This window comes from Hyaena hyaena, unplaced genomic scaffold (assembly GCF_003009895.1).
Source record: "Hyaena hyaena isolate Hyena2069 unplaced genomic scaffold, ASM300989v1 scaffold_38, whole genome shotgun sequence".
In the NCBI taxonomy this organism is placed as follows: domain Eukaryota; kingdom Metazoa; phylum Chordata; class Mammalia; order Carnivora; family Hyaenidae; genus Hyaena; species Hyaena hyaena.
The window spans coordinates 4,121,177-4,148,299 of NW_024080670.1; the positions used below are offsets into that span (position 1 = coordinate 4,121,177).

A 27,123-nucleotide genomic window follows, 5' to 3' on the forward strand; every position below is an offset into this window, starting at 1 on the left:
TCAGCTTTGAAACAACTTTATTAGAACGCTGCTTTAAATGACAACTTCCAATTCTGTCTTAATTGGCTTTCTCACAAATTCCAGTTATCACTAGATTTAGATAAAACAATAATTTTTGCATTGATCTTTGCATCCTATTTGAATTATCCTCACCAGGCCATTCTGGTGGAATGGAAGCGCGACTGTGTGAAGTCGCCAAGTTGACCAGCATTGCTGAGCAGGAGTGGCGGGAGGCGGGGGGAAGGGGGCCTGGGAGGGGGGGAGCCCACTTCACAGGTGGGGGCAGGGAGCTGGCCGCCCTCTCCTGGAGCCCCCACTCCAAACTCACAGTGATAGGCCCCTGGGCGCCTTGTCAGTCTAAAGGATCAAGAGATCCTCAAAGTCCAAGAAATGATTTGGACTTCCACGTTCAACGGAATGGGGACTTCTGCCACTCTTCCTGCCCCCAGCCAAACCCTCAGATCCTAAGGCTTCCGGGTGCAAGCCCCGCTCCAACCTGCCAGAGGCCACCTCCCCATGACCAGGGCCCTCCCGCCCTGACATTTCCTCTGTTGCCAGTTCTGAGGAATTTCTTTGGACAGACTTGACGTCAGTGCGGCCAGTGGCGGGAAAGGTCACTCCCATGGCCCCTCCTTCCTCTCCCCACCCCACCTGGAGGGTGCTGGGAAGGTACAATCAACCACGAACATAAATATGAATACAACATGAACTTGAAAATGACAGACTATTAATTAAACAAATCTATAAAAATAGTTAGGACATAACTCTGTTCAAATAAATATGAAATAAATAGGCTCTAAGCAGTGTGACACTTGCACCGGTGGAATGTGAGGCTGGTCCCACTTTGCCCCGATTGGGATTGGACACGAATCCCCAGGGGGCGTCAGAAACAGACTTTAATGCAGTCGGCCAGGCTTTCGACCCCGTCTGCCTTCCCTCTGGAAGCACAGAACTTGCACATTTGTCCAGTGTGTCCTTCTGAACAAAACCCTTTTCCCAACGATACATAATTAAGGCCTTTAAGAACCTTTTCCTTCTCTCCCCAGGACGCTTGGACCCCAGGCAGCGGCCCCACTTCCTGCAGCCCTGTGATGCCTCACGGCTCTCCCTCCATAGAAGGGGATGGGGAGTTGGTTCTGAGCTGGTGCCAGTCCTGACAGAGTCTGGGGCCAGCTCAGAGCCCCAGGACACCCCGGCAGCAGGAGCAGAGGCCTTCTGCGTCGCGGGACCCAGCACTTGCCTTCCGTGAAGCCATGCACCAGGATGCCAGGCGGCCAGTGGCGGGGCATGACCTTGCCCCCTGCATGCACTCGCACATCCAGGTGCCCGCCTTGGGGAGCTCTGAAGCCAACAGCAGGGCTCAGAGGAGGGTGAGCACAAAAGCCAGACTCCTCCCTCTTCCCCAGCACAACCTAGCCAGAGGGGACACTGTGGGCCGCGAAGCCAGGGTGCGAGGTCCCCACGAACTGAGGGGAGAGGAGCGAGCAGGGACATGGGTGTGGGCCGGCAGCCCTCCTCTGGCCATGTTAACACAGCAGCAAGGAAGGCAGGCGGGCGGGCACGGGGTGGACGCCCAGCAGGCTGGGCAGCAGGGCCTGCGGCTGGCGGTCTGGCTGCGAGATGGAAGAACCAAGCCGGCTCCGAACCCTGCTGTGTGGCAGGCACCGCAGGAAGCGTCCTGTCCCTGTGTGTGCGTGCCTGTGTCCAGCTGGCCCCCGGAGCGGACCTGACAGTCGGCCGGGGTCAGCGGGACACGGCCGGTGGGCCTGCCGGGCCTACCCCCACTCCCCAGCGGGCACACCCCAGGCTTTTCACAGCTGGGCTTCGGTCAGCTTAGTGTTGGCACATTCACAGAATGAGATGGCTACACATCCTGGGGCCACAGGCCCAGGATCTGGGAGTCCGCCGAGCGAGGCGGGGTCACACCCCCTGTCCCATCACCGTGACTGCACGCCCAGGGTGATCTTCAGGTTCTCGTAAACCACGTAGCTGATGCTCACGGCCGGGATCACCTTCATGAAGTTGGGGGCCAGCCCCCGGTACAGGCCAAAGGCGCCCTCGGTCCGCAGGATGTGTCTGAAGAGGCTGCTCATGGTCACCTCCGGGGCGCCCTCGATGGAGGCTGTAGCAAGAGAGGCACCCATCAGAGGCTCGCCAGGTCCTCCCTGGAGCCTGAGCTGCCCTGGGAGACGCGCCCCAGCCCCCTCCCCGCCCGGTACTGGTCCAGGCCCGGCATTACCTTGGGCCTGCATCCGGGTTCTGACCAGGGCCAAAGGGTAGCTGGCCAGCTGACCGCAGGTGCTGGACATGGTGCCACAGGCCAGGAGCACAAACACGCCGGGGTCCGCGCTGTTTACCGCGTAGCGCTGCAGCCAGGCGTTCTTGAGCGTCTGGAAGGGGGCAGGTGAGCAGGGATGAGCCGGAGTGACTATGGGCCTCACAAAGAGCTTGTGAGGCCATGAGGGACAGGACTGCTGGGGGTGGGGGCCCAGATATTGGATCCACACAGGAGGCATTTCCTGGTCACATGGGGTCCTCGAGGCTACTGTAACCCGATTCGCTCGGCCAGAGGCTTGCTGACCTCCCGGCCGGCCTGCCCTTCGTCTCTGGGGACTCCTGGATAGGACTGGGAGCGGGGGTGACGCAGGGGCCACAGCCCCTCCCCCCCACAGGGCGCCTGACTCGTGTAGCCCAAAGGCCGCCGGGGGCGCAGCAGACCCCCGTGGCGCTGTGCCCTGGCAATCTGCCCACTGAACCCCTAAGGGTGTAGGACCTGGGGGCTGTAGTGTGACAGGAGACCCTTGCAATGACTTGATGAGTCTGGGAGGGGACACTGCTGTTCCTTGTCGCCGCCACCCCCAGCATCTTTCGGGAAGCGTGACAACGGGCGGGGGCCTGGCTACGAGGGGTCTCCGACTATCTGCTGCCGGTTCAAGGGGCCTGAGCCGCCCAGGGCCTCACCTCGTACACGGCCAGGTCGATCCCGGCGTAGGGGATGATCCCCAGCATGTTGGGAACGTAGCCTTTGTAGAAGGCGGCCACCCCCTCTCTGGCAAGGATCTTCCTGGCACAGTCCAGCATGCCCGAGTACTGGCCTGTCTTGCGCAGGGCCATCCGGGTCTTCAGAACCTGCAGAACCCAAAAGGAACGACGGGAGCGTGAGCACGGCCCACTCCTCACCCTCCGCCCCACGCACGCTATTCGCTCTAAGACCAACGCGGGCCTCACCTCCATTGGATAGATGCTGCTCTGCGCGATGGCCCCAGCCAAGGAACCCGCCACAAGCCGCTCGTGGATCCTCAGAGTCTCCTGGTCACTCCCCACGAGGCGCTTGATCTAGAACAGAGAGCAAACGGACTGATGCACCCCAGAGCCTGGCGCGCCAGCCCCTGCCCCACCCCGTTCCTCCCAGAGCCAGCCAAGTGTAACCACGACTTGGTGTCCCTGGCACCTCTGACACTGCCCAGAAATAGAAGAAGCTGAACCACAGTGGAGCTGGCAGCAGGATGGGGGCCGGACCCAGTCACCTGCCTCGCCCTGCTGTCCCCCGGGTACAGTGACTGGCTCCAAGTTCCAGGGCATCAGCAGGGCGGGGACCTCAGCCCAGGGAAGCCGGGTCCTCACCTGTTCGTAGGCCATGAATTTGATGGCCGACTCCGGGGCGATTTTGAGGACGTTGATGCCGTTGCCCCGCCAGAGGGATCTGGCCCCACCTTCTCGGATCATCTGGGTGAACCCGCCCACGATGCACATGTTGTTGCTGCGAGAAGCGTGGACCTGAGAGGGAAGGACAGGCGCTCAGAAAGAATCCTGCGGCCGAGTCACAGCTGTGAGGATGGGGGGAGTCCCTAAAGCTCTTCTCCCCAAACCATTCCGCCTCTCCACTTGGGCACAAGAAGGGAGTTCGCATTTAACAGGCTTCGAACCAATGCAGGCTCAGGAGGGCAAGTGGGGGCGGGGGAGGGTGGGGAAAGGATGGCACCTTTTCTGAGCAGGCTCAGAAACACAAGCATCAGCACACAAGCAAGGGGACGAACAGCTGACTGGCCACATTCAGGCGACACCGAAGTCCAACAGGGCGTCCTCATGCTGGTTGATTTTGCAACCCTGTCCCTGACATGGGCCTAGCTTATCTCTGCCCTGCGGACATGGAGTCAGGCGCTCGGCCAAGGTAAAGGTGTCTGGGCCAGGTAGGGGTCTGCTTATCCCAACCCTGTGGGGTGTCTACATAAGACGTGCCTAAGGAAACAGGTTTCTCTCACACCCGGCTCTCGGTGGCTTCACCTGCCCTCATCTCGGCCTGAAACGTGACCCCTGGCTTCCTGCCCCAGATAAAATGAGATAAGCTATGTGCAAAAAGGTACCTAGATCTGGATCTTCTGTTGCCCTTGTCGGAGCAGTAATTGCAATCTAATTTATTGGGTTAGAAAACTCTAAGCCAGGAGCGCCTGGGGGGCTCAGTCGGTTAAGTGTCCGACTTCGGTTCAGGTCACAATCTCGCGGTGCGTGGGTTCAAGACCTGCGTCAGGCTCTGTGCTGACAGCTCAGAGCCTGGAGTCTGTTTCAGATTCTGTATCTTCCTCTCTCTCTGACCCTCCCCTGCTCACGCTGCCTCTCTCTCTCTCTCTAATAAAAAAAAAAAAAAGAAAAAGAAAACTCTAAGCCAAAGAGGGTTACACGAAGGAGGGGAAACCCACCCACCGAGGAACCAGGTAGTCCGAGGCCCATGCCCCCACGTACCTGCATGAGCACCTTGAGTCTGTCCAGGGGTGCCGTGCAAGTCCTGGACACAGCCCCTGCCCCGCCTCCGGCCACGAGGTGTCTCCACCACATCCCTGTCTGCCTCTCCTCCACTGTGAATTCATCGGGGACCGTCAGATTCTCACCCACATCAAAGATCTGCAAGGAAGACCCACAAGATAAAATGAGCAGGCTCCTGATGCTCGTGGCCAAGCTGCTGGCAGACAGCTAGGCCCACGAGCTTCCACCATCTAGAAGGGCTGAGCCCAAGGGGCCGCACAGATGGTGAGAATGCCAAGGCGCCCAGGGTCGGAGACTGGCGCGCCCCTCCCCCTTCCCTGTGTGAAGGTGGCACAGCTCCGATCCCTGTCAGAGCGGTGCAGAGGCCCGGGGACAGAATCTGAGAGCGCAGCTGGAAGAAAGCAGTTATAAAACCACTTGGACGGCGTTTCAGACCCTGCCCCCTGGCTCCTGCAAGAATGACTTACAAAGGCATTTCAGCTGAGGATCACCACACCGCCTGCACTGAAAGGGTCAAGTCAGGGGTAAAAATTCTTCTGAAACCCGATGTGTAACCAGATCATGCTGGCAGAACATTGTGCAAGGGCCTCAGCAAATATCAGAGGGGTTGTGGTGCCTGCGTAACAGCCTCTCTCCTGGGCGGCACCCTGCCTAGTCCGCGCCAGCTCTGCTCTGACGCCTGGAGCCGGGCACCCAACTTCCCCCAACGAGAGCCAGGCACGCCCTGAGGGTGAGGCCCTGACCTGGACCCAGTGGTAGACAGATCAGAGGGGCACCCCCAACGAAGAGGCTTGCAGGCAGGGCATCAACGTGGCCAGGACTAGGGAGGTGCAGGTCTTTCTGAGCAGCAGCGCTGACAGGAGTGAAGGAATAGCATGTATAGGACCGTGGGGACGTTTTCTTTAGGCAGAGAGAAAGGGCACAGAGAGTGGGGACGTGGGGGAAGACACTCAACGGCTCTTTGTTGGTTCCCTGTACCGTGCTTCCGCTGCCCGAGGCGCATGCGGGCTTTGGGAGAACAGGCCAGATCGGGGAAGGGGTGTTTGGAGTGGACCCTGAAGAACAGGCGGCGTGTGGGGCACCAGGGCACCCCCGGCAGAGGGAGCCTGTGTCTGGGAAACGGTCGGGGTGGCCAGAGCGTGGGAACGGAGGGTGCACGTGGAGGGCTCCGGGGAGCTGCTGGAGGAGTGGACAGTCTCGTGTTGAGCAAGAGGCAAGCCAAAAGCCCGCTCTCATCCCCACGCTGGGATGGGGCCCATGAATGGACGGGGCAGAAGGCGCCTCGGGGGACAAGGGACTCACCGTGGAATGCTTCCAGTACAGGATGATCTCGGGGATGTTTTCCACAGGATGCAGAAGGTGGTAGTCTCTCCATTCATTCCAGTCGATGGTCATCGTGCCGTTTTTGTCCATGCTGCAAGACACACGCACGGTCGGTTCCCCCCCGGTAAACAGGCCCCGTGTGCCAGCTGCACCCCCCCCCCCTCAGGTGAGCCAGGGGCGGGCGCAGGGCCACTGACGAACCCACGGGAGGGGCCTCTGCCCCAGTGAAGAGGCGAGGTGGCTCCTTGCCCCACTTGGCACAAAAACGGGGAACACCATGGCCCCCAAGAACCCCGTTACGATCAGGCACATAGGTCAAGGAGGGAGGCAGTCACCAGGGTGACACGGATACTTACTAGGTGACAGGGCCCCAGAAGTGGCCCGTTCGAATTCTGACAGACAGACAAAGGAGGATGCAGAGGAGAGAGGAGAAACACAGATAAGTGCTCGGAGCAGATGTTAGTGAAGCAGACACACATCACGGCACAAACGCCCGGGGAGCCAGATGAGAGGCGGCTGGCCCTGACCAGCCACTTCCGGCCCCAGGGATCTGGAAAGAGGTGTAGGCAGGACAGGAAGCTGCTCCTAATGCAAACCTGCGTGACTTCCTGGCTGAGCCACTAACGCTACCCCCTAGGGCCAGGGCTCCCCGCTGTTCCGAAGATAGGGTGGAGAAAAGTGGGCCTTCTCAGGAAGAAGTCCACCCTAAACAGGCTGTCTGAGCCCCTTCCCCGTCAGGCAGGGTTCACCTTTCACCCACTTGAAACATCCCCAACTAGTCCTTTCTCTTCACGGACCACCAGTGAGTCGGCACACCTCCAAGTGATTTGTGACCCTGGCCTGGAACCTGGGAAGCAGCGGCTCTTGGGGAGGGGCTACCTGTGGCTCACGTCAAACCACCAGAAGCCAAAGTTCAGAGAAACAGGGTCAGTACAGTGAAGGGCACCACGGAGTCAGTCCAAGAACGCCTTTCTTTTGTCACACCGTCGTTAAACCAAACGCAGAGGCTGACTAAGCGCTCACCTCTTGAGAATTTTCTCTGCCTGCTGTTCGGAGATCTTGACCCCCAGGTCCCGCAGGGACTGCATGATCTCCTGAGCGTCGATCCGTCCTGCAACAACACAAGAGGCTCTAGCCGGGGTCCAAGTGCGAGAGAGAGGCCCAAGACCCGGGGCAGCCACGGGCCACTCACCGTCATTCTTCTTGTCCAAACTCTTGAACACCAGCCTCAGCTTCTTCTCATGATCTTGCAGATAATGGACAAATTCTTCAAAGTCCAGCTGCCCATCGAGGTCTTTATCTCCAGCTTGCACAATTTTCTACAAAACAGAAGGTTCTGTCCATGAGCTCGTGTGCTAGGTTTTTCCTTGTCCCTCACAGCGCCCCATCCCCAGGAAACCACTGTGCCAGCCCACGAACAGAACAGAGGTGGCCCCAAGGACTCGAGATGCTCCCCCCTGCTCAACTCCCAGAGCCACCACTTGGATCCCCAGGGGCGCTGGCCAGAACCCAGGCAGGAGCCCACTGCACTTCCTTCACAAGCAAAGAGGAAAGAATACACTCAGGAGAAGCCCTTCCAAAAGGGCCCACAGTGGCGGGCTTGGCACCTTCTCATCCCCAGTGTCCCGAAGGCTACCTTGTTGTACCCCAGGGCCAGCTGCCTGGCTCCCCTGTGCAGCACTGGCCCTGGCACCAGGCATGCTCTCTGCCCAAATGTGGGGACGGCCCTGCGCGCTTCGGAGGCCACCAGCAACGCGGCAGCCTGCTTTTTATCCCCAAAAGTGGCACTGGTCCAAGAACCAATGGGTGACCAGGGTAAAGTATGGTGCAGAGCTGGCCCCCACGCATGCCTGCTTGGCGATGTGCTGCCAGGGGACTCTGGTAAGGGCCAGGGGAACTATTCTTGGACTTGGGCTTGCTGGCCCTGCCAGGCTCTGATCCCAGGTGACATAACTGACCTCAGCTCCCTCAACCAGGTACCGAAAGGCAGGCCAGCTTTTCTTACGGACCCGAGAAGGCTTGAAGAGACCCTGCTCCTTAACAGCACTCTGCGCCTGCCCTCAGGGCTGAGCCTCGATCGGCAGGGGCCGTTGGTTTTGGATGCTCGGCACCTGGAACTTCTCCCCAAACAAGCGAGCACTAGGCCTGTGCTGCAGGGCCTGCTAAATGCTTTGCTTCTGGTGACCTGCTGAATCCTCTCAAGAAGCTCTAGGAGGCAGGTACAGTCATATCCCGCCCCCCCTCCAGTTTTACAAAGAAGGAAACAGAAGCTCAGGGAGGTTAAGTAATTTAGCCAAGGTCACACAGCTAGGGAAGTGGTAGGCGGGATTCAAGCTGGGCCTGTTGGGACTTCAGAGCCACCTCCCTAGAGATCCTGCTGCCGCCCTAAAACTTAATCTCAAGAAGGTGGGGGACACGCATGAGTCACTGCAACCCAGCAACACCCCAAAATCTAGACTGAGAATTCCCAAAGGAACATGGCTATGGTCTTCCTGTGTTGCCCAATTCTCTCAGTGAGAAATTCATTCACTCTTCACAAACCAATACAGCTTTAAAAGTCTCTGAGCCGATGGGTCAGGAAATGGATGGACCACTGGCGAGCTAGTGCCTTCCAACAATTACAATCAGAGTCACTCTCTGAACCACCTGATGGCTCTCTGTGACTGCTCAGCCACTAAGAGTGCTAGGAGGAGGCCTGGACAGATACCATGTCACCTAACATGATCCAAAGAACAACTCTGGGGGTGTGGCTGGAATGTGAGACAGATGCTGGTACATATTTTATCTGTTATCTGGAGTTAACTTCCTGCAGACATTTGTGCTCAACCAAGAATGGTACGAATTACATATAGGGTTATCAGTCTAGATTCATGACAGGAATGGAAATAGAATCTAGGAGGCTTTGGTATCTAGGCTGCTCTGCCACCAACGCAATCCACACGCCTTGGTGTGGTGGGTGCCCCGTAATACAGAAAACCCAAGGCTGTGTTCATGGCAGCTGATTCCAAGCTATTTTCAAAGTCCTTGGTTGTACCTCAGAACCACTGGGGCTACTTTCTGGCTCCTTCCTCGTATATGCTAGGCATATCCACCCCTGGCACACCATCAGAAGCACCGAAGGAACAGCATGAGATCTGACTAACAGAGAAGTCGGGGTGCCCCTTCAGGAGGCAAGGGACCCCCCCACGGGCGCCAGAGCCATTTCCCCACCTTTAAAATGCAATGATTTCTGCTGCCTCCCTGCTCCCAAGGGAAGTCTCCCCCTCCCCGGGCCACAGCACCCCCAGCTCCGACCTCTGTAACTTGACTTCCAACTCCTGGGCCTCCAACCGGAGCCTCTCTGCCTATCCATTCCTCCCTCCACGTGGGCTGTGCCCCCCCCCCCTTTCCCGGCCCTGTACTTCTCCGGAACTATACCCCCACCACCCCCTCCCGGCAAGAGAATTCCTTTCCATCTCCCACAAGTATCTTCCCTGTAATTCCAGCCTTCCTTGGAAGTCACATGAAAGCCAGTCATTCCCATGACGTGACATAGCCCTTTCCCAGCTACAGCGGCAAGAACTTGCACATTTCAGACATTCTTTCCCCGCAGGCGAGGGGCGGGGGGGCGGTTGGGAGGGGAGGTGGCGGGGGAAACGGGCAGTTAGCGCACGCGCACCGTCAACCACCACTCATGCATTCACTCCGCCGGTTTGGGGCCGCACAGACCTGCTTCCACTGGCGGTAGGTGGAGAACTCCTGGGAGGGGATAAAGACGCTGAGTTTGAAGATGGACTTCAGCTCGGCGGGAAGCCCCTTGGACTCGAAGTACTGGAACTCGGTCTGGGTCTCCCCGATGAGCGGCACATAGAGGCACAGGCAGAGCATGCTGACTGGGAGCCGGGCGCGCTGCTCGCAAGCCAGGGACTGCTGCCGGCCGGGGACACTCGCACCAGGTCTGCCGGGAGGCGGCTGTCATTGGCTGCTCGGGCCCTGCCCTTTTACTTAATTGAGAAAAGCCTGCCCACGGGAAGCCCTGCCCACAGCCAATGAGCTCCGGCCCTCGCGAGGAGGCGGCGATTGCTCAAGTGGAGGCGTGTAAATATCAGGGCTGACGTCACCTGCGCTCCGACTTAACTCTTCGCAAGCAGGTCAAGCAGGTCGGAACCTTCACCCTCCGCTGCCAAGCCCGCCAGATGAGCAAACAGCTTTCAGCATGTTTTGCTGCAAGGTCCCCAAACGCGTCACACAATACAATGGTCTTCTCCCCTTTAGTAAGTCATTCCCAGCAGAAAACCAAGTGCATGTACAGACTGGGTCAATGCTAACTGGAAATGGGCCTAGTTCAGCTGTGAGGGTAGAAGTTGGCAGGGGCTGCCGGGGTGCCGGGTGCCCAGCCGTCCTGGAAGCGGCCCCATCGCGGGCTCATTCATCCGGAGGGGGGCTGCCCCTAGCGGGCTGAGCCCTGGACTCAGGCTGCCTTGGTTCCGCCGCCTTCCAGCTGGCTCTGGCTCCAGTGACCTTTTTCCAGGCCACTTTGCAATGTGAGCACCTCAGAACCAACCCATTCCCCAGCAGGCTTCCCCTGAGGGTCCTGAAAGCACCCAGGAGCTGACATGGGGGCAGGAGGGATCCCCGCTAAAGAGCAGGGTGCTGAGGGACACCCCGGAAGCACCAAGCAGCCGGTCACTTAAAACTCCAGATGGCCTTCAGAGCTCACCCTCAGAACACTTCAAAGTTCAGTACTGTCCTAGCTTTCTGGCCTAGGTCTGTCCTATTCAAGAGGGGAAGTTTGAATTTTTAAATTAATTAAAATTCAATGAAATTTAAAAAAAAATCAGTTCCTCGGTTGTGTGACCACATTTCAAGTACTTCACAGCCACAAGGACTCACTGAGCCATTTCCATCACACAGAAAGTTCTATTGGGCACATGGCTCCAGAACATCCCTTTCAGGTGAGGAAAAGAGAAAAATCTCAGGTCCTGGAAGGTCAGATTCGAGCCGTCAGTTAAGGGTGATCCCTCCTCTCCATGCATCTACCATCTCCACATCATCCCTTCCCCAACAAAAGTGTCATAGAGTCGTGCTGCGGAGGCAGAACCGCGTCACAAAGATGTTCCTTCTATATGTACCATTTCCTAATATAGACCGAATGCTGCTACCAGGACAGATAAAAATGGATGGTTATAATTTGGAAATCGCAAAAGCAAAAGGACTTTATTAACTTACCAAAAAGCTTTTTGTTAAGAACTAGAAAAAAAGGATTTTAAAGTAAGATGGGGTGCCTGGCTGGCTCAGTCAGAAGAGCATGTGACTCTTGAATCCCAGGGTCATGAGTTTGAGCCCCACAGTGGGTGTAGAGACTAAATAAATAAAGCTTAAGCAAAAGGAAGCTGTTGGTGCTTACACAGAGCATTAGGAAACATTTTAAGAACTTATATGACCTTTCAGCCCCTCGAGAAGAGATCTGATGATGAGTCTGTAATGACAGGCCTCAGACTGCACTGGGGACGATCTGTCCGATGAGGAATTCAGAGGCGGCTTGGATTATCCAGAAGATTTCTGCTCAGCCTCCACCTAAATCCACGACACTCTGCTCTCTCTTCAGTTGCCCCATCTAGAATTTCTGGTTTGGACTGTTTTCACATACAACTTATCACTGCTACTGGGGTCCTTGAAGGCAGGGGACTATTGTTTTGAACCTTTGTACCTTGACTTGGTCATGGAGGTGCTGATATAAATAGCTTCTGAGTTCGTAAAGCCAGTGGCACGGGCCTCTACACACCATCACTCTTGATGAAGACCTCAGTGGGTTTTTCTGAGTGTCTGCAAACATAGTCGTTGGGGTATTTCATCCACCTCAACAAGGACATGTACTGTTATTTTTATTTTAAAGGAGGCTCACATTTATAGGGGTGCCTGGCTGGCTCAGTTAGGAGAGCATGTGACTCTTGATCTCAGGGTTGTGGGTGTGAGCCCCATGTTGGGAATAGAGATTCCTTATAAACAAAAATTTTTTAAAAAAATTTGTTAAGTATTTCATTTATTTCTGAGAGAGAGACAGCATGAGCAGGGGAGGGTCAGAAAGAGAGGGAGACATGGAATCTGAAACAGGCTCCAGGCTCTGAGCTAGCTGTCAGCACAGAGCCCGACGCGGAAGCACCGCAATATCATGACCTGAGCCGAAGTTGGGATGCTTAACCGACTGAGCCACCCAGGCGCCCCTAAAAACAAAATTTTTTTAAATAATAAAGGAGATTCACAGTTATAAATAAAAGAGCTAAATTTTGAAATGCTGATCTTCCTTTGTTAAATTATTCATGTTCGCCTCTGAAACAAAAATAAGCTACAGAGATAAGAGATAAGCTGAAATATCTCATTTCAGTGATGACTGCAGTCATTCCAATATAATGACAATTTTTTTTTTTTTTTTTTTGAGAGGGCGCACAAGCAGGGAGGGAGGGGTAGAGGGAGAGAATCTTAAGCAGGTTCTATGCTCAGCACAGGGCCTGACGAGGGGCTCGACCCTATGACCCTGGGATCATGACCTGAGCCAAAATCAAGAGTTGGACCCTCAACCAACTGAGCCACCCAGGCGCCTCTAATCTGGCAAATATTTTGGTTGAAAAAATAAGTTGTTCATCTTGGAGATGCTCATTTTCTAACACGTCAACATGACTGTACTACTGAATTTTTCTTTGTGTACTATCGAGGTTTATCATATATTTACAGAACGTGAGAAAATGTTTGAAAACAGTACCAAAGAAAAGTGAAACCCATATTCTATATTTTAGAGAAAACTTCTCAAAGCATTATCAGGTAAGAACACCTGTTTTCTAGGGGAAAAAAACCCCAACAACAACCAGGATGAAATCTCCTTGGTTATAACAGAGCTCATTACTCCACAACCCAGTGGTATCACGGGGTCAAACATTTTGTTCTCTGAAAAGCTCTGCGTGTGCTTGTCAAAATGTTATTTTCCACTGCTAACGTTAATTCTATTCCAACGTTGACTTTAAAAAAGGGTTTCGAGGCGCCTGGGTAGCTTAGTCGGTTAAGCATCTGACTTTCGCTTAGGTCATGATCTCGCGGTGTGGGTTCGGGCCCCGCGTTGGGCTCTGTGCTGTCAGCTCAGAGCCTGGAGCCTGTTTCAGTCTGTGACTCCCTCTCTCTCTGACCCTCCCCTGCTACGCTGTCTCTCTCTCTCTCTCCTAGGAATAAATAAAACATTAAAAAAAAAATAAAAAAGGGTTTCAACATATTTTTATTGTGCAACTGTGACGGAGTCCAACAGAATGTTCTCACTGGACAAACTGGAATTGGCGTCGCGCTTCTTTATTTAAATCAGCCATCCTCCTGAGTGCCACAGTTCCTGCAGAATTCCACTGTCACACAGAACTGGAAATCCCACCCAAATGACCCATCTCTAAGCACTTGGGATTCAAGTAAGGGCTCAACCCCTGGGGTTACAGACAGCCGGGCCCTGAGGGGGTGATCCTTAATCTCTGAGATGAGCAAACAGATCTAGAGAGGTCCCCTGCTTCACCTGGGTCCCAGAGCCTGTTGGCGGCAGGGCTGGGCCTCACCCGGGACCCGGCTCTGGTTACTTCCATGGAAAAGAGCGCTCAAACCTGACACTGCCAAGAAGAGATTTTAGAACTCGGTTTCCAAAGAAAGTCTTTACGCCTGACACGGAGAATTACGGTGAGCAATGCTTCATATTGGAAGGTGGCAGGTGTGTGGGAAAGGTGTGACCTGAGCAATGTCAGGCTTAGGCTTGGCTAAAAAAGAAAATCCCCATCTGTGCGAGAGCTTCTGAACGCATACTGGAGAAGCACAAATAAGGAAGACTGAAGCGGGGCTCGTGTTCCGATCCTCCTGACTCACACCGGCTCACGGCGTCACGTGCCGCCCCTCTCCCCGTTCTGCCATCTACCCTTCTTCTCTGCTCTTTTGACTTATTCGAATTCTGTGGCCCAGATCTACTTTTGCTGGCCTCTTCTGATTCTGTTCATGTAACAGCTGGCGTGCAAAGCCAATGACCGCGACTCTGGATCCCTCAGGATCTAGCGGTCTCAGGTCCCATCTCGTCTGTAAAGAAGTTCCTCTCCCCAGCTTCCTGCTCCCCGGGAGTCTGCCAACGCCACTACCAGCCGTCCCTGTTCTACCGCTCTGGTTCATGGCCCAGAACAGGTGCTTCTTGTAAGCGCTGAACAGCGTGAGTAAGAGCAGGGCAGGTAGAATGCCTCTGGGAGGGTAGCATTAGGTCATAAAGTGTCTCCCCCTCTTCTGCAATGACTCAGACATAGCCAAAAAATATTAATATGCGAAGGAGCCCTGCCAGCATCCGGCGGCTCTAGCCCCACCCACCCGTAAGGTTCTTGAACCTCATTTGCTGCTGTGGCTGGGAGTGTCATTTGATGATCGGGTTGCCATGACAGCCCCGCTGTAGCCGGTTTCCAATGAAACCTGCCTACACTTGGCAATTAGACACACAATGGGCAAAATTCTCTGAGCTTCTAAGGAGCCAGCCCCTCAGGATTTGCAAGCCTGAATGGCCCGAGGGCGCCTCTCTCACTCCACGCTAATGGCTTTCTTCCCCAACTGCAGATTAACTGCAAGACAAAGATAAAGGGGCAAACTGGAACCACTCGCTCCTTGAAGAAAAGCCTGCAGGAACCCAACTCCCTAGCAGGCAGGGGGAAGTGAGAGCACCACAAAGTAGTGCTGCTGCTGGGGAGAAGCTGAGGTACCATAGGCTAGGGATCACGGATCCCGAACCCCAAGCCCCGCCTTCAGGAGTCGCTGCACTGGCCAAGGACACACGCTGCAGAAACACACTCTCTCCCCAGTTCTCGGTTTATCTGCTTTTCATGAGTCCACGCTGCCCGAATGTGCTTGCTTTCTTGCTTCAAACCAAAAGGGCTGCTCTGTCTGCCACCTCCAGCCAGCTGATCCATCTCCCTCTTGGGGAAAGTGAAAGGTGTGGGTCTCTGGCCAGGCCCCATGACCTCCCCCCACCCCCCTCCCCCCCATTGGCAGGCCAGGAATTAAGCTGTTCAGAACAGAAAGTCCTGACACGAGGCCACCTGGGGGCAGGGCTGGCAAGAGATGCCAGGATGAATTTGGGAAATGGAGCAGTTAATTATTAAAGCCCAAGGTGGGTGAATTTAAAAGGGAGCCAGCCAGTCTCTTAGTCCCTTGGCCATCAGGTAAGCAGGTCTGTATATTTAAAAAAAAAAAAAAAAAGGTCCTGGGTGGCTCAGTCAGTTAAGCATCCGACTTCAGCTCAGGTCATGATCTCACGGTTCGTGGGTTCGAGCCCTGTGTCAGGCTCTGTGCTGACAGCTAGCTCAGAGACTGGAGCCTGTTTCGGATTCTGTATCTCCCTCTCTCTTTGACCCTCCCCTGGTCGCTCTCTCTCTCTCTCTCTCTCTCAGAAATAAATAAAACATTAAAGAAAAAAGTTAAAAAAAAAAAAAAAGGTCCTCACAAAGGAGAGCACCACTGCCATTTCTGAGCTTGTCCAGGATGATCGAAAGGTAGAAAGAGACAGGGCTCAAAGCACACGGCAGGTAGAACACAGACGCAGAGGGCCCTGCCCACCAGGACAGGCCCGTGGCCGTGGCCGACAGAGGCTTCTGCTCAAAGCTTGCACCTAAACACCGCCAGTAGCTGGTCCCTCCCACTTGGCAGAGGAAAACCCAACATTTAATTCTCTGATACAGCAGTTCAATTCAAACAACGTTTTTTTGGGAATCTACAATGTGCCAGACACAGGGAAGAATCTCCTTCCCTCTTTTCGTTGATTTTATCCTGAAAGAGGAGGAACAGATTCAAAATAACCAAAACTCAGGAGGTCAGCAAGGCCGCTTCTAGCTCAGGCAGGAGAAACCCCAGGCAAGCTGCACTTTCTTTCTAATCCCGAGAACACAACTTGGTCGCGTTAAAACTGCTTTCTTCAGGGAAAGCGAGGCCAAGTACAAGACAAATTCCACACAGACTCGGGGTGAAATCTCACCTCTACCCCTCCGTAACTGTTGAATCCTGGGCAAATTATTCAGTCTTTCTGCATCTCAGTTTCCTCATCCATGAAATGGGGGTGCTACGACTTACCTTGGCTCTTGTGAAGATGAGGCGAGGTGACCCACACTCACAGCACCAGATGAACGGATGGCCCTGGCAGACCCGTGAGGGGACCGGCCTCTGTACCTTGGGACTCCAGCCTCTCCTGACTCCTCCTCCTCCTCCCTTCCTTACAGACCCAAAGGTCTGACCTTAGGGATGCAGGACAGGCTGGCCCTTCCCAGCTCCAGGCAGTCTGGTTCAACTTTAAAGGTCCTCCCTGCATTGTTCAGACAAGCTAAGACATAAGACAGAGTGTGATCGTTTGTCTCTTCCTTCCAAATGGCTTTCTGGGACCAAAATGACAAATCCTAAGGTAAATCCTCTATTGCCTTCGACCTTCCTTCCCCAAATGGCCACACTGAGCCGGTCATGATAGGGTGATAAAGCTTTTACCGTGGCCACCGGAAGATTCTAGACTGAAGATCTGGGTTTCTTCATTGTCTAACACTTCTCCCCAGGCCCCAATACCAAAGTGATTGATTTCTAAGTCCTCGCTTCCTCCCCACCCACACTCCAGCTTTTTTTTTTTTTTTCCAGGAAACCGACCCTAGAACAACCCCTAAAGGAGGAGGTCTTCTTGAGGGTGCCATTACCTTAGGAAATTGCTCTGCAGGTCCGACCACCAGCAAAATGGTGGGTCTCTTTTCCGGGGCCTCGGCCCTTCCATCCTGTTTCCCCAAAAAGCTTGACATCTGGTCTCCCCGAGCTGGAGCCGGGGTGCCTCTGACTTCATTATCGTTCCCCTCTCTGGAGCCTTGGCACCCAGCCCTAGGGAGAAAGCTAGACAGAAAAGGCCACAGCATCTGCAACATCACGGCTTCCTCCCGGTGTCGCCGCCGGTGACTTTCACTTGTGAGGAGGGATGTGACCACAATACCAAAGATCTCTGGCTACACGGCTGCTCGGAAGACTAGCCTAGGGGGGCTGGGAGCTCTGCATGCAGTGGCTGATTCCTGCTTTTTCCAATTGCCTAGCACTGCTGTCCTGCCTCGCCTGAGATGGGGTCCCTCTAGGAGAGGCCCACCGCCGGGCTGCTGGCGATGAGAGGGAGCAGCCGGAGCTTCTTCAGTAAAAACTCACTTTTGCAGGTAGATGGTGATCGAATGTTTGGCTTTTTTCAAAAAGCTAAAAGCAATAGCCCAACAGATCTCTCCTGGAGGCAGAAGCAACTTGGAGCTCCCAATTATTCAACAGTCCTCGCTCAACTAAAGATCATCACAGGAGCCCGGACCTGGACCGGAGCACCCCGTCTGCAATCTCACTGCAGCAGGGCGCGGCCAATCACCTCTGCCGACACTACCGAGTTCATTATCCCAACCAGCGACGGCCGTCCAATCACAGGCGGCCGATTCCCTGCATGCGGCCGGCAGTTCTGCAGGAGGTGCTGATGGCAACCTCCAGAATAGCCTCCCCTCTCGCAGAACCCTCCGGGTGCTAGCGCACCCCCCCTCCCCCCGCCCTGGCGGGAGCCCAACTTCCTCCTCTCCCACCTGCTTGTTTCCGGGATGACTTTCACCATCAAGGTTAACGTGATTAAGAGACCCTGGAAACACCTCGTAACACATCTAGCAACACTCAGAATTGCCCCCCATTAGCCCATTCTCTCCAACTGTGCCAAGAACAATGCACGCCATACCAGCTACTCATTCTCCCGTGTCTTCCTTTACACCACGAGCTGCTAGAGGACAGGGACCAAGTCACACATCTTTCTACGCCTAGTACCCAGAACCAGGCACAGATGAAGTCTGTAGACTGGATGGAGTGGATGATCATGAGTAAAAGGGAAGTCATATTTGCTTATCTGCTTCTCAATTTACTAGCTAACATAAGCAGTGACCAGTATCCCGCCCCCAAAGCAACCCTTTATACCCGTCTTGACAACCATTATTTTAAAAACACAAGCCAAAGGGGCGCCTGGGTGGCTTAGTCGGTTAAGCGTCCGACTTTTGCTTAGGTCATGATCTCGCGGTTCGTGGGTTCGAGCCCCGCGTGGGGCTCTGTGCTGACTGCCAGCTCAGAGCCTGGAGCCTGTTTCAGTCTGTGACTCCCTCTCTCTGACTCTCCCCTGCTCACGCTGTCTCTCTCTCTCTCTCTCTCCCCTAGAAATTAAAAAACAAAACAAAACAAAACAAAACAAAACAAAACACAAGCCATGAAAAAAATTTCATGAACTGTGTTGCAGACAGTGTACGGAAACAGGCACCCTCACATGCTGCTATAAGCATGTAATCAGTACAACCTCTCCCAAGAGGAAGTCATGGCTTCCAACATGTCAAAAGCACAAAGCCCTCAATATAACAATTTCACTTTTAGCGATGTATCCTGTGGATATATTTGCACAATGGAAAATCACATACCCATACATGATATATTTTGATATATATACATATAAGGAGATATCTATATTGCAGCCTTTTTTATAATAGTACAAGTTTGGAAACAACTTCAAGTTCTTTACAAGAGGAGCAGGTACGGAAGATTCTGGCACACCCACACAGTGGAATCCTATCCAGCTGTTATTAAGACATTTCTACCTACTGTTATGGAATGGCTTGAACATATCTTTTTAAACAAGAAAAGCAAGATGCCGAAGAAAGGGGATAATACGCTGCCATTGATTTCTCAGTGTGTATACATGACAAATTATCTCTGGAAGGACACATTAAAAATTGAAGAGATGGGGCACTTGGGTGGCTCAGTTGGTGAAGTATCTGACTTTGGCCCAGGTCATGATCTCACGGTTCGTGGGTTCGAGCTGTGTCGGGCTCTGTGCTAACAGCTAGCTCAAGAGACTGGAGCCTGTTTCAGATTCTGTGTCTTCTTCTCTCTCTGACCCTCCCCAGCTCACACTGTCTCTCTCTCTCTCAGAAATAAATAAAACATTAAAAAAAATGTTTTTTAATTCCTACTCAAAAAAAAAAAACGAAAAAGAAAAAAATAATAATGGCTACATTTCCCCCCCAAATTCATTGAAAACTAAAATCCACAGATCCAAGAAACTCCACAATCCCCAAGGATAGGAAATATAAAACAAACAAACTACACTCAGGCACATCAAATTAAATTGCCAAAAACCAGTGATGAAGAGGAATATCTTAAAAGCAGATACAGAAAAAGACCCAGGACATACAGAGGAACGAAGATAGAATATCTGGGGGTATTCTTCCCATCGGAAACTGTTAACCCAAAAAAATACCTACTGAAAGGAAGGCAAAATAAAAAACTTTTCAGACTTATACAAGAAATGTTAAAGGAGCCCTTTAGGTAGAAGGAAAAATCTAGATTTACACAAAGGAATGAAGAACACCAAAACAGTAATTGTATAGGTAAATATAAAGGACTTTGTTCTCATTATTAAGTCTCCTTAAAAGATAAGTTTAAGGCAAAAATAAAACAATGTATTGTGGGTTGATGACATATGTAGAAGTAAAAATGTATGAGAACCACAACACAAAAGCTAGGAGAGTAGAAATAAAAGTATAGCTGGTCCTGGAACACTGCAGAAGGTTGGGGCTCCAACCCTGAGCAGTTAAAAATCCACTTTTGGGGCCTCTGGGTGGCTCAGTCAGTTAAGTGTCCGACTTCAGCTCAGGTCATGATCTCCTGTTTGTGATTTCAAGTCCGGCGACCAGCTCTGTGCTGGCAGTGTGGAACCTGCTTGGGATTCTCTCTCTCTCTCTCTCTCTCTCTCTGCCCCTCCTCACCCTCTCTCAAAATAAATAAACTTAAAAAAAAAAAAAATCCCCTTTTGGGGCACCGGGGCGGCTCGCTTGGTTAAGCGACCGACTCTTGATTTGGGCTCAGGTCTTGATCTCATGGTTTGTGAGTTCAAGCCCCACATCAGGCTCTGCACTGACAGTAAGGAGAGCCTGTTTGGGTTTCTCTCTCTCCCTCTCCCTCTGCCCCTCCCATACTCTCTATCTCAAAATAAGTAAAATAAACTAAAAAAAAAAACAAAAACACTTTTGATTCCGTAAAAATGTAATTAGTCTACTGTTGACCAAAAGCCTTACTGATAAGATCAACAGTCGATTAACACATATTTTGTATATGTATTATATACCGTAGTGTTTGTAAAGCTAGAAAAAAAGCAATGTTATTAAGAAAATAATAAGGAAGAGAAAATATATTTACAGTACTGTAGTGTATTTATTTTTTAAAAATCCACGTAGAAGTGGACCTGCACAGTTCAAACTCGTGTTGTTCAAGGGTCAGCTGTATACTGATATTCCCACCTTCTTTTAAGTTCATTTATTTATTTTGAGAGAGAAAGCATGTGCACAAGCTGGGGCAGGGCAGAGAGAGGGAGAGAGACAATCCAAGCAGGCTCCTCCACACTGTTAGCACTGAGCCCAATGTAGGGCTCGATCTCACGGACAATGAGATCATGATCTAAGCTGAAATCAAGAGTCGGATGCTTATCCAACTAAGCCACATAGGTGCCTCAAAGATTCTTAAACTATTTTTTAGAATTCTTGTTAATGTTTATTTTGGAGAGAGAGAGACAGAAAGACAAAGAGGGAAAGGCAGAGGGGCAGAGAGAGAGGGAGACACAGAATCTGAAGCATGCTCCAGGCTCTGAGCTCTCAGCACATAGCCCAACGTAGGACTCGAACCCACGAACCATAAGATTATGCCTTGAGCTGAAGTCTGGTGCTTAACCTACTGAGCCACACAAGTGTCTCTCTTCAACAATTTAATATAATACCAGTTAAGTTAGGCTGTGGTAGGTTAAAAATGTATGTATATTATAATCCCTAAAGCTACCATTGAAAAGAGAGTTAAAGCTAGTAAGCCAACAAAAGAGACCAAATGGAATCATAAAAAATATTCAACTGACCCAAAAGAAGGCAGAAAGTGAATAGATGGGACACATAGAAAAAGAAATAGCAAATAAAAAGAAAACAAATAACAAGATGGTAGATTCAAACCCAATCATATCAATAATAGTAGATACACGTGGTCTAAACATACCAATTAAAAAGTAGAGATGGTCAGATGGAATTGAAAAAGCCAAGATCTAGCTATGTGTTGCCTGTAAGAAACATATTTTAAATATAGAGATACAGGACACCTGGGTGGCTCAGTCAGTTACGATTCCAACTTTGGCCTAGGTCATGATCTCACGGTTCTTGAGTTCGAACCCGGTTATCAAGCTCTGTGCTGACAGCTCAGAACCCGGAGCCTGTTTCAGATTCTGTCTTCGTCTGTCTCTCTGCCCTTCCCATGCTCATGCTCTGTCTCTCTCTGTCAGTAATAATAAATAAATGTTAATAAATAAATAAATAAATAAATAAAAATAAAAGGGTTCAGCTTGTACCAAATGTTTTTCTACCCTAGTGGAGTTAAATTAGAAATCAATGACAGAAGGATACCTGGAAAATACCTAAACATTTGGAAACGACGTAACACAACTCAAAATAATCCATGTATCAAAGAAGAAATCAAAAGAGAAACGAGAAAGTATTGGGGTGCCTGGGTGGCTCAGTCAGTTAGGTGTCTGACTCTTGATTTTGGTTCAGGTCATGATCTCACAGTTTGTGAATTTGAGCCCCGTATCAAGCTCCAAGCTGACATTGCAGAGCCTGTTTGGGATTCTCTCTCCTCCTTCCTTCCCTCCGTGCATCCTCTCTCTCAAAATAAATAAATTTTTAAAAACTAAAAAAAAAAAAAAAAAAAAGGAAAGGAAAGAAATGAGAAAGTATTTCGAACGGTGTGAAAGCAGAACACATAAAAAGTTGTGGGATGTTGCCAAAGCAGTACTTAGATGGGAAAGCCCATATTAGAAAAGACAGGCCTCAAATCAATGACGTCAACTTCCCTCTCGAGAAAGCAGAAAAGAACAAAATCAACCTAGACTAAGCAGAAGGAAGGAAATAATAAAACTAGGCAAGGGAGAGACCATGCATTCCTTATCTTAAAATTTGCACCCAAGACAGAGGTTAATGAAAATTTGTCCCATCACATGCTTTGCCAATATTTTTATTTTAAAGCACTTTCTCTTGTATCTTTGGTTCCCTTGTGGGTTAATGCAGTACATCGCTTTCCTTATATCATGCGTCATCACTGAAGCCAGCGGTATCTGGTAGGCCCGTATAGTTTCTTTTGGGTTACATGCAATTCTTATAATACAACTTTCCCACACTTGGCTTTCTTGGGTATGAGAGCCCACCCATATCCAGAGACCGGGCGAGCAAGTATTACCTTCCTATAATTATTGCTTATACATCAACAGAACCTAGTTAAGATGAGGCTAATCACCAGCAGAAGTTACCCACTCTTCCAGGAATCCAGGAAACAGATTTGCTGGATAAAACAGGATCTCCCATATGTTTCAAAGAAAACAAGATTCCAGTGGAATCGACCCCCCATGGGAGCCCATTCCAAATTATCCTGAGGAACTGCCCAGGGTGCAAAAAGGCCCTAGAGCATGGCACAGAAGAATAACTGGAGATTCCTGAGGAGTCTTCTAATAAGGCAGAGAGGATTTCCCACGACTGACTCCAGGGTGATGCTCCAGGTCCGTGTCTACCAGTTTAACTACCTACGATCTATCTTAGCATTACTTACCATTCAGAACAGCTGTTGTCAAACGGAAGCCTAATAACAACTTTTTTTTTTAAACTGAAAAATGAAGCCAGATTTTATCTGACAGAAAGCCAGACTGATTTGCCTTGAAAATGAGGACTGGCTTGGCCAAGTGGGTTGTAGGGAGACAATGAGGCGGAGCCAGGCACTTGCCTCCTTTGGCATCCGAGAACCTCAGGCTTTGAAGATGACAATTCTGCAGTGATGACAAAGGTGAAATCCCCAAGTTTATTTCCATTTTAGGAAGTAAAACCAAAAAAAGCCTCGCTTTGGCAAAAGTCCCTGAAGGACACTCCTTTGACTGTGGGAAAGAGAAGTGCACTTCTGGAAAAAACTCCTGAGAGGGCTACTATCTACTCCTGGTGAACAGCCAGTCCCCATCGAGGCCCCAAGTTGAAGGTCAATGCCTAAGGTCTTTTTCTCTTCTCTAAAAGAAAGTTAGGGGTGTACAAAATTAACCCGATTTTTAAGTGTAGGATTTTGAGACGTGACACGTAAATTAAAGGTCTGCAAGGCAAGAGACCACGTGGAAACTGGCATAATATTTCTGGGATGTGCTTTTAGAACAGCAGGCTTCTCCTTGAGGCAAGCGGCAGGATGTGGCACCGAGGCCAGCTGGTAGAAACCCAATCACCTAAAATGATCAGAAATTTCTCAACGAATCCAAACTTGATCAGTGGAAGTCAAACCCATGGGCACACGCGGAGTCAAATTTCTGCAGCCACTTTATCTTTATTCACGCCTTCTCTTTTCCCACTCAAAAAGGCAAACCAGCAGATTTATTATTAAAGCAACACTGAATGTTTTCAGTTTCTTAAAACTGACTGCAGGATCGCAGACTAAAACTGAGATTGAACCAATGGGGCAAAAATAGCTCTCCCCCAGCTGCTCGCACGGTGCTGAGTGAGGACTGCAGAGAGGAGCCAGGACAGGGGTGTGAAACCCAGCAAACCACTGCCTTCAGCAAAGACGCTGCTTGGGGTGTGAAGGGCAGGCTTGGGAATTCTGTGGGAGCATAACTGGGGTATATCAAACCAGTCCTCAGAAATAATTCAGAAAAGGCATATTTTAGCTATAGATTCATTAGATGCTACCTTTACCTCTTATATAGGTTAAAGAGACTCCAGCAACAAGAATACCATCCCCCATCGTGAATGAATGAAAAAAGGAGTTAACTGCATCCATAAATGCATTATCACTAAGGGGTGCTCCAAGGACCTTACCTTCGCCCGGCTAGTGCATCTGTTGGCCCTGGACAAGCTGTATTAGCCTCTCTGGGCTGCCAGGTGGGGGGACCAAACTGGACAAACCTTGAAAACCTTTCCAGTTCCAACATCACATGGACGCAGACTCAGCCTAAAGGCATTAACCAAAAGCAGCAGCGGGTTTTGCACAGGAAGGATGGGGGGGGGGGCAACAGATGAATGAAGGTGGGGGCTGTCGCTGGCTGGTTTTAACCCACAGGACAATTCCACTGTGTCACACCCACAGCCAAGATTTCACACACAGTTTGTACTCATTCTAAACTACCCTCTGCCTGCTGCTGGCCTTTCAGTGGCTTTTGAGACTTTTCCCACACAATATAGGTGGTTTCCTTTGTGTTTTGGTGAGAAGAGTCACGTCAGATTCTCGCCGAGGAAGGAGGGCTGGAGGAAAGAAGGCGTGAGGCCAGGGGTTGTCGGGAACAACACGGAAGGCTTCACAAAGCAACAGCAGGGACAGGGGAGAGCCACCATCTCCAGTTTCCCCTTTGGCCCTAGAAAATGAGTCATGACTCACCTCCTTTTCAAGCTTCCTGGCCTAGAGTTCAAAGCAGATAAGAAGCTCCTTAAGCTTTGTATTCGTTTATTTACTTTATTTATTATTCAACATTTTTTCCCAAGGTTATTCATTCCTGAGAGGGAGACTGAGCATGAGCAGGGGAGGGGCAGAGAGAGAGGGAGACACAGAATCACGAACAGAGACAGCATGACCTGAGCCAAAGTGGGACGCTTAACCAACTGAGCCCCCCGCCAGGCGCCTCTATTTATTTACTTTTATTTACTTTAAAGGCGGGTATACCTTTAAGACCGAAATTGCTTCTTTTTTTTCCCTTAGGTATTGTGTTGAGTCTTTTATATCTCATACTTAGGAAGAGTGTGCGTATCATTTTAGTGTCTGTTTCCTGAGCACCATCAGGGGTCCTAAAATGTTGAGCTGGTGCTACAGGCGGATGTGTCAACGTCATGAACTGGGAAAATAAAAGTTGCAAAGTCTTGAGGGTTAGTGCCGCCGTACCCACAGCCACAGAAGCAAGGAGGCAGTGCGAGCTGAGCTAAATTGGGCAGAGTCAAAATCAGAGGCAAAACTGGGCAGCGCTCTGCTACTGCCTCTGCCTCAAGCCAGCCTGGCCTCTGAGTCTCAGTCCCACTTTGGCAAAATATCGAGGTTGGCGAGCTCATCTCCAAAGGTTTGCAGTCAGCTCCACTGGAAGCTGCCATTTTCACAACTTCGAAGTGAACTTCAGACGTGAGAGAAGGCCATCCATGGCTCACCAGACAGGCAAAAGGCTGGGGAGAGCCCCTCAAGCGCCCAGTGCCGTCCAGGGGAACATGTGGGCCAGACACTTCCTTCCGTGTAGAGTGAGTCTACCGCTTCAGTAAGAGATTTCCTGCCGGAAGGACTTCTTTATTTCCCTCTTCCTAGTGTCTGTAGGGCCCAGCCGTGCCACAACCCACATGCCTTTTTCCAAACTGCTGAAGGCCCTCTTGGCTGATAGGAAGGCGACCTGGGTGCTATACCACCTTAATTACTGATGTCCCCAGACATTCTCTTTCCTTCTGTTCCGCTCTTCACCTAGGCGATCTGGGAGAAACTGTAGATGACCACAACCAATGCTGGGCATCTTATTTTCAAAGACTCAGTGTGCAAAAAATCACTCTGTGCTGAACACCTAGGTGTCAGACACTCTACTAGGCTCCATATAAACTTTGTCTAATCTAATCCCACAACAACCTTATGAAGTAGGTATTCAGGGGCGCCTGGGTGGCTCAGTTGGTTGAGCGTCCGACTTCAGCTCGGGTCATGATCTCGCGGTTCATGGGTTCGAGCTCCGTATCGGGCTCTGTGCTCACAGCTAGCTCAGAGCCTGGAGGTTGTCTTCAAATTCTGTCTCTCTCTCTGCCCCTCTCCTGCTCGCACTGTCTCTCTCAAAAAAAAAATTTAAAAATGAAAAAAAAAATGACGTAGGTATTCATACCGCCATGTTTCTGACAGGGAAACTGAGGCGTGGAGAGGCAGAGGGAGGGTGCTCAAGGTCACATGGCTAGCGAGCAACAGAAACAAGTCTTGAACCCAGGTTTGTACCACAGATCCTGTCCTGTGCTTTTTGTTGTTGTTTTTAAGTTTTTTTTAAATTTATTTCAGCAATCTCTACACCCAACATGGGGCTTGAACTCACAACACCAAGATCTCCATTTTCTTCCAAATGAGCCAGCCAGGCGCCCGTGTACTAAGTTTTTGAAAACGGTTTCATTGAGATAAAATCTGCACACCATCCAAATCTCCCATTTATACAATTCGAGGTTTTTCGGTATGTTCACAGATATATGCATCCAACACCATGGTCAACCGTAGGACATTTTCTCACCCCGAAAAGAAACCCCAGGCCCTTTAGTTATCATCGTATCTCTCCACTCCCTTCCCCTCCCAGGCCTAGGCAAACACTAGTCTACTTTGTCGCTATAGCTTTCCCTCTTCTGGGCTTTTGTATAAATGATCATATAATACATGATATGACTCTGTGATTCGCTTCTTTGACTTAGAGTAAAAATGTTTCCGAAAGAAGTCTGTGCTCCCATGTTATCCTGCTCAGATGACGAACTCCAAAAGGTCAGCATATGAAGAAATGCCTAATAAAAACTGCTTTTAGCAGAAGAGACTGCAGAAAGATAAGACGGCTGTTTTCAGATACTTAAAGAACCCCTGGATCACTTGGGGCAAATGGGTAGGGTAGCATCTGGAAATACAAGCAGACTGTCTGACATAAGAAAGAACTCACGATGACCCCGACTAGGTCCACAATGGAGGGCTGGATGGCCATCTAAGAAGGATGCCATAGGAGCAAAGCTCCCCGCACTGGGTGGGAGGCTGGCCTCTGATGGCTGGTGACCCTCTCAAGACTAAATTCTTTGACTCTGCCAAATTCACATTAGTACAGGAAGAAATGGTTAGAAACGAAAAGTCTGCCCAGGCTTAGGTTTATGAGACTAGAGCAAATGGATAATAAGTAGAGCTGCATTCACCAGATTCATCTTGAGGCTGCACTCAGCAGTCCTGGAAATGAGTATCAGCAAACTTTTCTCT

At 51.0% G+C, this 27,123-nt stretch overlaps 1 protein-coding gene across 3 annotated transcripts in view; it reads right to left on the reverse strand.

The window, feature by feature from the left end:
- SLC25A25 (solute carrier family 25 member 25) overlaps positions 1–27,123 on the reverse strand; it is a 31,440-nt gene continuing 4,317 nt past the window's right edge. The window contains exons 1-10 of one of the 3 annotated variants that reach the window (XM_039229645.1): positions 16,785–17,003; positions 7,277–7,403; positions 7,108–7,195; positions 6,064–6,175; positions 4,741–4,899; positions 3,625–3,777; positions 3,229–3,336; positions 2,962–3,129; positions 2,240–2,390; positions 1–2,122 (exon numbers count right to left, since the gene is read on the reverse strand). In XM_039229645.1, the coding sequence (XP_039085576.1) occupies positions 1,938–2,122; positions 2,240–2,390; positions 2,962–3,129; positions 3,229–3,336; positions 3,625–3,777; positions 4,741–4,899; positions 6,064–6,175; positions 7,108–7,195; positions 7,277–7,403; positions 16,785–17,003 (1,470 nt within the window). In that variant the 3' untranslated portion in view covers positions 1–1,937. Of the gene's footprint in view, positions 2,123–2,239; positions 2,391–2,961; positions 3,130–3,228; positions 3,337–3,624; positions 3,778–4,740; positions 4,900–6,063; positions 6,176–7,107; positions 7,196–7,276; positions 7,404–9,792; positions 10,041–16,784; positions 17,004–27,123 lie in introns of those variants that run through there. The other 2 variants (XM_039229646.1, XM_039229644.1) reach the window with 2 other exon arrangements.